This window comes from Nothobranchius furzeri, chromosome 1, assembly GCF_043380555.1.
Source record: "Nothobranchius furzeri strain GRZ-AD chromosome 1, NfurGRZ-RIMD1, whole genome shotgun sequence".
Taxonomy (NCBI): domain Eukaryota; kingdom Metazoa; phylum Chordata; class Actinopteri; order Cyprinodontiformes; family Nothobranchiidae; genus Nothobranchius; species Nothobranchius furzeri.
In genome coordinates, this window is record NC_091741.1 from 84,255,016 (window position 1) to 84,269,089 (window position 14,074).

The window sequence follows — 14,074 nt, forward strand, 5'->3', positions numbered from 1 at the left end:
TAGTGTTAAGTTCCTTATCAAAGGCAGAGAGGGATTAAACTGAAACGCCTACGCCTGCACCAGTAATGTGGTTAGTCACCTCTCCTCTCTGCTGGTCTTGGTAAATTTCCATCCTTTCTAATGGAGAGCGTGCTAAATGTATAGGATGGTGAGTGGGTGGCACACCTGGGCGGAGTAAGGAGAATTCCTGCAGAGCTCCAAAGAGGCGGCAGCGGCCATCAGCAGACAAGTCTTCTGGCCCATGAGCAGAACGCGGTCAGTAGGGCACAGCAGAGAGAGCTGAGAGGTCAAAGAGCAAAAACAAACAAATACATCTTGAATGCAACTTTAGTTAAACAAGATGGCATTTCCTGTATTTTACATCAGAATGGTGTTGGCTCTAAAACATTGCATAACTCATGGAATGCCAATGTGTTTGGGACTATTTTTATAGCCTGTGGTAATAATAACCATAATCCATTCTTTAATGGGTATTTTATTCATCAGTCTTCCAGTGAACATGTTTATTCCCACACTTGTAAAACCAAAAAACAAAAAGGTTCATGTCAGACCATCTGCAGATGTTTGTTGTTTATATTTTACTTAACACTCCCACTGTCCTAATGGGTGTGACCCGGTGAGGAAAGCTGACCATTGAGCAGGACTGATGGTTTATCCCTTGGGTCCATGTGGCAGGGGTGAGGAGTGAGCACCACCTCACCCCTGCCACATGGACCCAAGGGATAAACCATCAGTCCTGCTCAATGGTCAGCTTTCCTCAACGGGTCACACCCATTAGGACAGTGGGAGGGTTAAAGTAAACCGGCTAAACCAACATCACATACAAAACCCACGATACAAATCTACTTGGATTTGATCTAACAAACTTCTGGTTAGAAAGTCAAGGGTGAGCAGTAAACATAATCATTATTCCCAAAGCAGCCTTTCATCCCGTTCAGGTGTCCTAATCTCCCTTCATGTACAGTAGATCATGATTAATTCTACCGACACACTTACCTGGTAAGACAGCACAAAGAAATCCCTCATTCTGTCAGGGCTGCCCTCACACTGCAGGGCTGAGTTCCAAGCTGCAACAACAACACAGGAGCCCACACACAGGTGACATGAGGGTGCTGCGAGAGGTCAGGTGATGCGTACCATGTTATGGAGTCAGTACCAGTCTTTCTGAACCAGTTAGCCGCCTCTATACGCTGCTCAGCAGCCATCTGAGACTGGCGTGAAAGTGTCTGCAGAGCTGTGATGATGACAAACATGTCAGAGTTAAATATGCAAAACACACTGCTTGCACCCAAATATTAAGTATACTCACCCATTTTTAAATATGGCAGCAAAACATCCAGATTCACATCCCTGCATTGATGAAGTGTGTTAAAACCTTCATTAATATATCAAATATGTTCGTGTTTCCTTTTTGCCTCACCTCCTTTCAGCTGATTCATCTGTGGTGGAGAACACGAGCCGAACCAAACACCTGTAAAAATATGAGGGAGACCTGGATCTAACCTCCTTTTTCCTCACCTACTAACATTATTATACATAGACACACTTTCTGAGAGGAAGTAGAAAATAGGTCAGTGGATCAGAGGTGAGTGGAAAAACTAACAGTTACTACAGTCCCAGAGAAACACCTAGCAAACATCACCTTATGTAAATAAATAATAATTACATTAGAAATGATTTTATTGAACAAACTACAACCCAAATTTATTCACACTAGCCACGTTTACATGCGCACATATAATCAGATTGAACGCCCAATCAGATTAAAAATTCTGCATGTAAACATGTCAATCAGAATGTTCTGATCCGATTCGGCCTGGTCTGAATGAAATTTCTATCCGACTGAGAGAGGTGGTTTTGTCCAATTATCATTCCGATTGACGTGCATGCACACAGCCATTCAGATTATTGGAGTAAAATAATGCCCACTGTGCATGTGTGCAACAGCTAGCGAGCCTCCCCGTCGTCATTTGGGCTGCCTGACTTAAAACCGTCACCTTATCGTGGTGGAGGAGTTTTGGGCCATTCCCATCTGTACCGGGTCGGCCCGGGCCGGGTAGCCCCAGTCGGCCCCAGCCTGGCCCGGTTGATTCCACACATCCTTGTCTTAAGCCCATGTGGGCTGATTCTACCCACCAATCAGAGGCTTGCTCTAATGGAAGGTGTGAATTTGCTGTCAGCAGTGGGTGTGTTGGCCCTGGTCGGCCTGAAGCAGACCCCCTCGAGAAGAGGGCTGAGAATGAGCCTTGGTTGGCCCGGAAAAATACCAGGCCACCCAGATATGTGAACAACCTACGCTACCCGGCCCGGGCCGACCCGGTACAGATGGGAATGGCCCATTTGAGTGCCGTAATGATCCTAGGAGCTATGTTGTCTGGGGCACTTTATGCTCCTGGTAGGGTCTCCCATGACAAATTGGTCTTAGGTGAAGGGTGAGACAAAGAAAAGTTCAGAAGATCTTTCATGGACGTAAAAACAAAGAGTCGGAGTACCCGGCCCGGAGGGTTACCGGGGTCCCACCCTGGAGCCAGGCCTGGGGTTGGGGCACGTGAGCGAGCGCCTGGTGGCCGGGCTTTCACCCATGGGGCCCGGCCAGGCCCAGCTCGAACCGGATACATGGGCTCATCCAACTGTGGGCCCACCACCCGCAGGAGGGACATGAAGGGTCCGGTGCAATGTGGATCGGGTAGCAGACCGAGGAGGGAGCCTTGGCGGTCCGATCCCCGGACAAGGAAACTGGTTTTTGGGACATGGAACATCACCTCGCTGGCGGGGAAGGAGCAGGAGCTTGTGGCAGAGGTTGAGCGGTACCGGCTAGATATAGTCGGACTCACCTCGACACATAGCATTGGCTCTGGAACCCAAGTCCTTGAGAGGGGTTGGACACTCTCCTTTGCTGGAGTTGGCTTTTTGTTAGCCCGGAGACTCTCTGCCTGTGTGTTGGGGTTTACCCCGGGGGACAAGAGGGTAGCTTCCCTGCGCCTTCGGGTCGGGGAACGGGTCCTGACTGTTGTTTGTGCTTATGCGCCAAATATCAGATCAGATTACCCACCCTTTTGGAGTCCCTGGGACGAGTGCTAGATAGTGCTCCATCAGGGGACTCCATTGTCCTGCTGGGGGACTTCAATGCTCACGTGGGCAATGACAGCTTGATCTGGAGGGGTGTGATTGGGAGGAATGGCCCACCTGATCTGAACTCAAGTGGTGTTTCGTTATTGGACTTCTGTGCAAGCCGCAGTTTGGCCATAACGAACACCATGTTCGAACATAAGGATGCCCATCGGTACACTTGGTACCAGCACAGCCTAGGTCACAGGTCAATGATAGACTTTGTAGTCGTATCATCTGACCTGCGGCCGTATGTTTTGGACACCCGAGTGAAGAGAGGAGTGGAGCTGTCAACTGATCACCACCTGGTGATAAGTTGGATCAGATGGCAGGGGAAGATGCCGCGTAGACCTGGCAGACCCAAAAGCATAGTGAGGGTCTGCTGGGTACGCTTGGCAGAACAACCTGTCAAGACGGTCTTCAACTCCCACCTCCGGCAGAGCGTTGACCTCGTCCAGAGAGCAGTGGGGGACATCAACTCCGAGTGGGCCTTGTTCCACTCTGCGATTGTTGAGGCGGCTGTTGCTAGCTGTGGTCGCAAAGTGGCCGGAGCCAGTCGTGGTGGCAACCCCCATACCCGCTGGTGGACACCAGAGGTTCGGGGAGCCGTCAGGCTGAAAAGGGAGGCCTACAGGGTAGGGCTGCAACAAACGATTATTTGGATAATCGATTAATCGGATGGGGTCTCGACACGATTAATCGATTAATCGGATTACATGGGGAAATTTTTAAAAACTGCTAGGGAAACGTTATTTCTCTCCTTCCTTCACTTTATTTAACACAACATTATTAGAAAACAGTTCAATAGCAGAAAAACAACATGCCATCACCTAAATTGTCTTATAAAGTGTATAGACAGAGACCCTAAGCTACACCTATCTGTGACCTAAAATGCTTGGTCCAAGTTAAACAGCTTAAGGGCAATTCTCATCTGTTTTGTTTGATCTCATCTGTTGACATTTATTTTAAATGTAATTAAACATAGGCTGTGAATTAATCAAAATTGATCACTATTTCCAAAAATGACTGAAAAAATACCAAATAAAACAAAAGTAAATGAATGCCATCCTCCTTGCGATGATGCCCTGGGCAACTGCCATAAAGTCACATCAAGAAATGCTGCTGATCATTCCAATGATCCCAAATAGACTCACATTAGGCCACATGAAAGCAACTGAACCCAAAAATATATTAACCAGTATATAACTGCACTCTCACACAACACGCCTGCAGCAACAGTTAGGACTCCTCCCTCCCTTTTAAAAGCGTTTTTGCTTCCGAGGACATTGTGGTTGTAAAACCACATGCTAGTGGTCTGGCCCCGGTGTGATCAACCAGTTTCTGCGGGAATGTGACGGCGGAACCAGGGCCAGATTAACACTTTGTTGTACCCTGGGCAACAATATTCAAGGGCTCCATCATCACGACCCAAGGATCACCATAATGTGGTCACATACAGAATATTTTACTGTAATATGCAGTAAATATACTCAATACTTGAATGCCTGACAACACGTAACCCACCCAGAGTAACCTTTGACCCACCTCGTGTGGACTGACCAATGACGAGAGGGTCTTAACTTGAGGCCCTCTCTTCATTGGTCAGTCTGCATGAGACTGACTCTCAACTGACGTTCAGTCGTAGGCAGCGAAGCGTCTCTGTGCAGCGCAAAAGCCCGGGTGGACAGTTTGTTTAATGTAGGGTGATCATATTTCCATTTCCAAACAAGAGGACAGGGGATCTGTGCCTATGACGTCACACTATGGCAACGCCACACAAACCATGTTGGGACCCATTTTTTGTAAGAACTAAATTAATATCAGATTCTGCCAATAAAAGGGCTCTAAAACAATTCATATGTAAATATTTTGCATATTTAATGCAAAATCTCATTTTTATGCTTTAGTGCTGCAACAAGGTTTTATTAATAATAAATTATTATACCTTTTGTTTTACTACAGCATCGGTACGCTTCCTGTGCACAGATTATTAAGGATGCTTGTTTCAGCTGTGAGATTAGATGATAGGATCAATGAAAAAATAAGTTGTCACACACTCCATGGAAACTTTCAGAGAATCCACAAATAGTGGCTTTCAAATGGTTTTGTTACTTTTTGCAAGTTTATAAAAGAAGCAGATGAGACAGCATGTCTGATAATTTAGTTTTTCATCTGATAATATTAGAACATGTCAGTAATGTCTGAGGGGCTTTTATAAACACCGTATAACTAACACTCCTGGAGAGGGTATGAATTACACAGAGGCTTCTGGGGAGCCCAGTTAGGGGGGGGGGGGGGGGGGGGGGGGCATTTTGCCTTGGCCCCCAAAATGTCTTGAAACGGCCCTGGGTGTGTGACTGAGTTTTGAAGGTGATCTGAATTCAGATGTATAAATATGACATGTGTATAACTTATTGTTTTTTACTGGTAAAAACGTGTAGTGGAGATAAATCTACCTACATTTTACTTTTCAACACTTTGTTTTGTTTTCTTGTTTTTATTTAACTATTTTCCTGTCCTGTCTGTCTCTCATCTTCCTGCATCTCCTCATAATTCTCCAGAAAATCTGTTGCCTGGATTCTTACCTTTTCACCTCATCAGTTACTTTTGAGCAGATCAAAGGGATCTCCTGACCGCAAAGCGCAGAGCGCGTTTTCGATGCTGCGTGAGGTGACATCACCACAGCACAGGTGATGAGATCCGCAGTAGCGCGCTTCAGGCACAAATAAGACCGAAAATAGAGAACATGTGCAGACAAGAACGATTGTGTGCTAATTATAGTTTTTTCGTTGCGCCACTTTGAGAATGGAAGCAGCTGCCTGGATCGCTGCGCAACAATGCGGAACCGGTTCGCAGCAGCGCAAGTCTGCAGGCTCTCCCTCGCACTGATCTGCCGGTACCGGCTCTCCCTCGCGCTGATCTGCGGCTCTCCCTCACGCTGATCTGCGACTCTCCCTCGCGCTGATCTGCGGCTCTCCCTCGCGCTGATCTGACTTGCTCTGGTCTGCGCGCAACGGCGGGCGGGAAGGGGCGCTTTTGGAAGAGTTGTGCGACACAACGAATCGATGACGCAATTCGTTGCCAACGCTTTTAGTAATCGATTTTCATCGAATTTATCGATTCGTTGTTGCAGCCCTACTACAGGGCGTGACTGGACTGTGGGTCTCTGACGGCAGCAGACAAGTACCGGATAGCCAAGCGGGGTGCAGCAGTGGCAGTTGCCGAGGCAAAATCTCAGGCGTGGGAGGGGTTTGGTGAGGCCATGGAGAAAGACTATCGATCGGCACCAAAGAGGTTCTGGCAAATTGTCCAGCGCCTCAGGAGAGGGAGGCAGCAACTTGCTCACACTGTTTACAGTGGGGATGGGGAGCTGCTGACGTCAACTGGGGCGATAGTCGGGCGGTGGAAGGAATACTTTGAGGAGCTCCTCAATCCCACCTACGCGCATTCCGAGGAGGAGCCAGAGCCAGGAGACCTGGAGATGGACTGTCCAATCTCTGGGGCAGAAGATTCTGAGGTAGTCAAAAAACTACACAGCGGCGGAGCCCCGGGGGGTGGATGAGATTCGTCCTGGGTATCTCAAGGCTATGGATGTGGTAGGGCTGTCGTGGTTGACACGTCTCTGCAACATTGCGTGGTCATCGGGGGCAGTTCCTGTGGAGTGGCAGACCGGTGTGGTGGTCCCCATCTTTAAGAAGGGTGACTTGTGGGTGTGTTCCAACTATAGGGGATCACACTCCTCAGCCTCCCTGGAAAGGTCTACTGCAAGGTACTGGAGAGGAGGGTCCTCTCCAGTTGAATCTCAGATTGGGGAGGAGCAATGTGGTTTTCGTCCTGGCCGTGGAACTGTGGACCAGCCCTATACCCTTGCAAGGGTGATGGAGGGGGCATGGGAGTTTGCCCAACCAATCCACATGTGTTTTGTGGATTTGGAGAAGGCTTATGACCGTGTCCCCAGGGGCTCCCTGTGGGGGACGCTCCACGAGTATGGGTTGGGTGGCTTTCTGTTAAGGGCCATTCAGTGCCTTTACCAGAGGAGCGTGAGTTTGGTCCGCATAGCCGGTAGTAAGTCGGACCTGTCCCCGGTGAGGGTTGGACCCCGCCAGGGCTGCCCTTTGTCACCGGTTCTGTTGATAACCTTTATGGACAGAATTTCTAGGCGCAGCCATCGTGTGGAGTGTGTCGAGTTTGGTGGCAGGAGAATTTCGTCTCTGCTTTTTGCGGATGATGTGGTCCTCCTAGCTTCATCCAGCTCTGACCTTCAGCTCTTGCTGGGTAGGTTCGCGGCCGAGTGTGAAGCAGCTGGGATGAGGATCAGCACCTCCAAATCTGAGACCATGGTTCTCGACCAGGAAAGGGTGGCTTGCCAACTCTGGGTCGGGAGAGAGGTCCTACCTCAACTGGAGGAGTTTAATGGGCCATTCCCATCTGTACTGGGTCGGCACGGGCCGGGTAGCGTAGGTTGTTTACATATCTGGGTGGCCTGGTATTTTTCCGGGCCAACCAAGGCTCATTCTCAGCCCTCTTCTCGAGGGGGTCTGCTTCAGGCCGACCAGGGCCAACACACCCACTGCTGACAGCAAATTCACACCTTCCATTAGAGCAAGCCTCTGATTGGTGGGTAGAATCAGCCCACATGGGCTTAAGACAAGGATGTGTGGAATCAAACGGGCCAGGCTGGGGCCGACTGGGACTACCCGGCCTGGGCCGAACCGGTACAGATGGGAATGGCCCATTAGTATTTTGGGGTCTTGTTCACGAGTGAGGGTAGGAGGGATCTGGAGATCGACAGGCGGATTGGTTTGGCATCTGCAGTGATGCGGACGCTGAGCCAATCTGTCGTGGTGAAGAGGGAGCTGAGCCAGAAAGCCAGGCTTTCGATTTACCGGTCGATCTACGTCCCAATCCTCACCTATGGTCATGAGATTTGGGTAATGACCGAAAGAACCAGATACAAGCGGCCAAAATGAGTTTCCTCCATAGGGTGGCCGGGCTCAGCCTTAGAGATAGGGTGACGAGCTCGGACATTCGGGAGGGACTCAGAGTAGAACCGCTGCTCCTCCGGATCAAAAGGAATGAGTTGAGGTGGTTTGGGCATCTGGTCAGGATGCCTCCTGGACGCCTCCCTGGGAGGTGTTTTGGGCATATCCTGCCGGCAGGAGGCCCCCGGGTCGACCCAGGACACATTGGAGGGGTTACATCTCCAATCTGGTCCGGGAACGCCTTGGGGTCCTGCCGGAGGAACTGGTGGAGGTGGCTGGGGAGAAGACAGTCTGGAGCTCCCTAGTTGGGATGCTGCCCCTGCAACCTGGATCTGGATAAGCGGAGGAAGACGATGACGACTTAAAAAATGACAGCCTACTTAACGAGCGCCGGCTTTTAAATTTGATGGCAAGCCGTCCCCGTTTCAGTAGCATCTAATCCATAACTTGCATTTTGTGGAAGTAAACTAAAAATCTGATTATTGCACAAATCATTTGACAAACGTTTTCAAGTCTGAACTGGAAACACACAGATTCATTTCGGTTATGCAGCATGGATCCCCGTGTCTGTGAACGCAGCAGCTGTTTCTGCAGCAGGTGGATGGAGACATGCTAATAAAGAAGACGGTAGCATGGTTACACAGACCTGGTTTGAGTTTAAAGAGGCTGATGTTGAGTAGAAACACATCCTCAGTTAAATATTCTGGGTGACTATCTGTGTAAAAGCACGTTATCGCAGATGAGATGAGATGCGGTTCGTTTATTAACACATGATGAACACTGGCTTCCAAACTTTCTGAACATCTCCTGTTTTTTAGTTGGAACCAAAATTTCTCAACAGTTTCAGATAAACCCCCTCCCACCCCGCTCAGCGCTGCACCCAGCTGTCACATCAGACCCGCAGATCAGCTGATCAAGAGGCAGAGACAAGGATAACCCTCCCTTATTTTAATATCGTCAACAAGAAAATGCAGCAAAGCGTATATATGCAGTTATTTACAGAAGAAAACGTAACTTCTATGAGCAAAATAAAATCATTAAATTGATTAAATGAATCGGGAAAGCAGGAAGAATTGTTTTTTTTTCAGTTTTTACATTTTTCATTTCGTTTCATGACGTTTGTTCACAATTTTTTTTTCCGAGAAAGAAAACTGCGCATGCTCAGCCTATTTAATCTGATTTAATAATTGATGCATAAAAACTAACGGCATGATCAGATCTTTTCAGTTAGTGTGCATGTAAACATAGATTTAGGTTTCAATCAACCTAGATTTGAATCGGATTGGGGAAATTTGGTAGCCTGGTCTGCCAGACTCGTCCTCTGATTAATTCTGCACAGAGAAAGAGTCTGGTAACTCACAGGCAGAGAGGCACTTGAGGGGCGGGACTAGGCAGCTAAAAAATAACCAATCAGAAAAAAGATGGAAATGCCGATTGTACCGCGCAACGCTGTAGTTTTTAGCTGTAGTCAAAAATGATGTCTGGCGATAGCACAAGCATCTTAGTTTTGAAGAAAGGCTTTTAGCGCTTCTACTTGTGGTTTTAAATACGTGTCTAGGGTTGTCACGGTAACCGGTGTAGAGGTAAACCCCGGTAAAAAAGTTGACAATAATAATAACCGTCTTGTTTTTCAAAAAATATATTATCTCGGTGGATTACCGTGGCTGCAGTGTAGGCGCGGTGACCCTCACCAGCCACCGTATCATCTGCTGAAGTTGCCGGCGGCACATGCGCACTTTGTTTACAGCCAAAACTTTCTTGAAGCCAAAGCTGAAATAATGGCCAAAGGAGGAGGCGGCAGCACTCAGGACATTTACCATCCCTCAAAGAAGACAAAGTGGGAAGTACGGGCATTTTTGGGATATTTGAAGAATGCCGAGGGACAGTTGATAGAAGACGGCTATCCTGTTTGCAACACATGCAGAAAAAGTGTCTGTGAAAGGCAGCAATGCTTCAAATCTCATGACACATCTGCGTGACCATCACCCACAACTCTACAGTCAACGCAAGGCAAGCTAACGTTAGCGTTTTAGCTAAAATGTGTGATCCGCGGATTTGGGTTGAGGGAGAATGCAACGAGTCGCTATATAAAGCAGCCGCAGCGCCCGCTACCTGCATATAAACCGTGTCGAGGACACCCCCATGTTGAAATGATGCTATGCATTACGGGGCTGCCAGGGGCAGATAAGAGTTGGTCTCTCTCCCAGAATAATTATGAATTTAACAATGATTACTGCCTGATGACATTTTCCCACATCTGCAAAGCTCACTGGAAGGACACAAACCGAGGACAATATTTTCCTGATATAGGGTTTATTACTCAAGTAAGGGTAAAAAAAAGTATCTGATTAGAAGGCTACTTGAGTACTGAGTATCATCTGATCTAATATTTTTAAAATGATGACATCAAACAGAAAAAAAAAGAAGTTATGGGCAAATATTGGTATTTAAAAGACTAAAGGGGAAAAATGTAAACAAATAAACAACATTATTACAAAATAACACATTTTAGGCTAAATTTAGACACAAACTGAGGACAATATTTCCTGATATACAGGGTTTATTTAGTTGTCTGAAAATGTAACACGTTTAAACAAATACAGCGATAATACCGAAAACCGTGATAATTTTGGTCACAATAACCGTGAGGTTAAATTTTCACACCGTGACAACCCTAGATGTGTCCAAGTCATTTAGAACAGAGGAAAGAGCTGCAGCGAACTCTGCTTAGGTCGCCATGTTCAACAAGCTCAGTGTGTGACATACGCTACTCGGCGCTGATTGGCTCGGTTAGAATTCTCAGGGGGTGGGGTTATTTGAATAGGAGAGTTCCCAGACCCTTTCTCTGTGTAGAATTAAACAGAGGAGGAGTCTGGCAGACCAGGCTAGAAATTTGGCGCATGTAAACATGGCTATTGTTTATTTTAGGTGTTTATAACTTCCACTCTCATAAATCCTGTTAGATTATAGCATATAGACCAGTTATTATGTTTGTTGTCTGCAGCCATTGGTAAATACAAACATAACATATTCTGTTTAGAAAAAATTCTAGTTTAGACCTTTAGAAAAACCTAAAAATCCTTTAAACACCAACTGCTTTCAGTTGTTTAAGCAGCTAAACACAACAGTAAAGCTGCCATTGCTGCCCTTAGTTAATGTGAAAATGTGCTTGTTCATAAGAACCATTCAGAGCTATAAAGACCCACCTCCTAATGACATCAAACTCAAGTAATTCATTCTTTTCATTATATACATTTTTCTTTTTGACCAAATTTTGTCGTTTCCACTTCTTATTGATTTACCATTCAGGTTATTCTACAGTTTCTATGGCATATCATTGAATGTCTTTGTTTTTACTGGTAAATTCTTAATATGCAGCATTTTAGTAAAACTGACAACAGCAACTCTATATTAGACTTCTCTAGTTATATGTGAGTATTCGCATACCTCAGAGCAGTCACAACTTGAGCTTCATCGTTGGAGGTTTGACACAGAACCTCCAGAGCTTTCATGGCTGCTTCCTGCTTTCCATTCTGCCACAGGGAAACACACATCCTCATCATCACTAAAACACATCATAGGGAGGAAGAGCTAATATGGCTGCTGCCCAGCAGAACTGCTGACAGGTGTTGTAATAAAATGAAGCAGAACTAAACAAAGGCAGGAGCCAGGCCGTAATGCTAAATAGAAGAAATAAACCAATTCTTTTTTGACTGAAGCAAGTGAGTGTTGAGATTGGGTCTACCTCCAAAGCAATCTGAGCAGCCAGACTGAGGAGATAAGAAGCTGCTGTGTCAGATACCAGCAGTTTGTCCTCCTTACATAACGGACTCTTGGACAGAAGTCCCATCGAACTCAGCGCCTCTGCAGCTGGGGCAAACAAGAAGCTTCATCAGCACAAACTATGATGGCAAAACAATCAGCAATAACTATGAATTAATGTCTCTCCTGTGCGGGCATGTTGATACCTTTCTCTGTGTTGCTCTCCAAAATAGCAATCTTGTAAATGCCGAACAGAGTAAAGATGCTTTCAGGATCGCACCTTTCTGCTTCTCTGATGGCGTCTTTGGCCTGAGAACGCATGTTTTAATATGAATGCAAACATAACGTCACTACTGCTTTTGCTGACTTGGCCTGCTGCTAAAGCTTTACCTTCTCCAGCTGCTGAAGCTGCAGAAAACAGGAGGCTCTGTTCCTCTGCAGTTTGCCTAAGTTGGGCTCTATTTGACCCGACTTAAAGAAACTCACAGAGTAGTTGTACCACTCAAGAGCCTCAGCATAGTTACCTGCCTGGGGGGAGTGAAGGTAAACTACCATCAACATGTTTGCTTCTGTCTGCATCAAACACATCTGTTAACCCTTTGATGCATAGTGGTCACTACAGTGGACAGGTACTCAAAATTGTTATTTATTTGTTTTTGCTATTAAGTACAGCTGTTGAAGACTTTATTGCATTTGAGCCCCTCCATTTGGACTTCATCAAGTCAAGCCAACATATTTCATGTTCAAAATGCATGCTGTCCACTGAGGTGGACATGTAATAAATTATTTGTAAATTATAAAATTTCACAAAAGATATTTGTTGAAATTTGTTTAATTCGCACCTAAAGACAAATGAAAAAAATTGTTACAAAAATCGTGGTTGAAGATTTCATAATTCATGCATCAAAGGGTTAATAAAAAATTATCTATAGATGCAGTTGTTCACATCTGCAGTAACATTTAAAAGCAACACGCAGATGAAAGAGAACACCATTTCTCTTATTGTAGTGATGGAAATGAGTTGCTATGGTCGGAGTACATAACATTTATTTTTGAAAAAAAAAAATCTGTTTAGCACACCTCGTAGTGTTTAGATCCCTGATCCCACAGCAGGACATGCAAACATGAGAGGGCCTCTGGAGCCAGCTGCTTACCGGTATAGTGACCTGTGAGAGTAGAAAAATAAAATACCTTCAGTGCATGTCCAGGATTTGTAATGGGTTACTCAATTTTTGTTTTTCTAAAGTGACTTTTATAGAAGTCACTACAGAACTGACCAGTAATGATGTTTTCTGTCTTCTGTTTGGCTAGCAGTTCCTTGCCTCTCTGCAGCAGCAGCTCAATATGCAGCACAAGAGCTGATCCCAGGTCAGGAGAAGACTCAAAGTGCTGACACACACGTTTCAAATACTCAAATGCCAGCAGATCTCTAAAATAACCCAAACACATATCAGCTGGAGTTAGATAGTGGATGTCTAAGGTTTCTGACAAGACACAAATATTGTAAAAGCGCACACGTTTGAGTGTGTGAGCATGCTGTGCATTTACCTAGAGGAATCACTAAGAGCTGTTTAAGGGTTAGTACCTGTCTTCAACCATGAGTAGTTTCACGATGCTCAGACACACTTCAAGAGAAACCTGAGATTCAAGCATCTCAATAAGTCCTGAAAACACATGTTTCACTTTAAAAATGTGCATTTCTAACACAGCTAAGGTATAGTTCACTGAAAACCCATTTTTAATGATTATTTCTGATTATAATCAGTCCCTGAGTTTTTCATGCAGGCTGCACATGAAAGTAGTCTTCTTCACATATCTCCTGAATAAGCTTCTGACAGAAAATAGACAGTGAAACCCCAGAACAGCGGTATTCAATAGGTACCTTCTGTGTGTGTGTGTGTGTGTGTGTGCGTGCGTGCATGTGTGTGCTCTGTCTTCTCGATCCCCAGTGAGTCGTGGAGGATGGCTGCTTATACTGAACCAGGATCCTCTGGAGGTTTCTTCCTGTTAAAAGGGAGTTTTCCTCTCCACTGTCGCTGCATGCTTGCTTAAAATGAGGATTGCTGTAAAGTCACTGACACGATGCAATCTGCTGGGTTCCTTATATAGGAAATGTTTTTCTGATTGGCTTAATGAACTGACCTGAATTGGAATGTTTATTATGTGAAGTGCCTTGAGATGACTCTTATCGTGATTTGGCGCTATATAAATAAAATTGAATT

At 45.8% G+C, this 14,074-nt stretch overlaps 1 protein-coding gene across 5 annotated transcripts in view; it reads right to left on the reverse strand.

Moving 5' to 3' along the window:
• tex11 (testis expressed 11) overlaps positions 1-14,074 on the reverse strand; it is a 44,588-nt gene that overhangs the window by 2,424 nt on the left and 28,090 nt on the right. For all 5 annotated transcript variants that reach the window (XR_008562874.2, XR_011520478.1, XM_070550713.1 and 2 more), the window contains 12 exons: positions 13,438-13,516; positions 13,130-13,281; positions 12,933-13,018; positions 12,243-12,380; positions 12,059-12,161; positions 11,836-11,960; positions 11,538-11,623; positions 1,421-1,471; positions 1,310-1,350; positions 1,157-1,234; positions 997-1,067; positions 166-279 (listed from right to left, as the gene is read on the reverse strand). Coding sequence is in view for 3 of the 5 variants with exons in the window: in XM_070550713.1 (XP_070406814.1) it covers positions 166-279; positions 997-1,067; positions 1,157-1,234; positions 1,310-1,350; positions 1,421-1,471; positions 11,538-11,623; positions 11,836-11,960; positions 12,059-12,161; positions 12,243-12,380; positions 12,933-13,018; positions 13,130-13,281; positions 13,438-13,516 (1,124 nt within the window). In the remaining 2 variants the exon portion in view is untranslated. The remainder of the gene's footprint in view (positions 1-165; positions 280-996; positions 1,068-1,156; positions 1,235-1,309; positions 1,351-1,420; positions 1,472-11,537; positions 11,624-11,835; positions 11,961-12,058; positions 12,162-12,242; positions 12,381-12,932; positions 13,019-13,129; positions 13,282-13,437; positions 13,517-14,074) is intronic.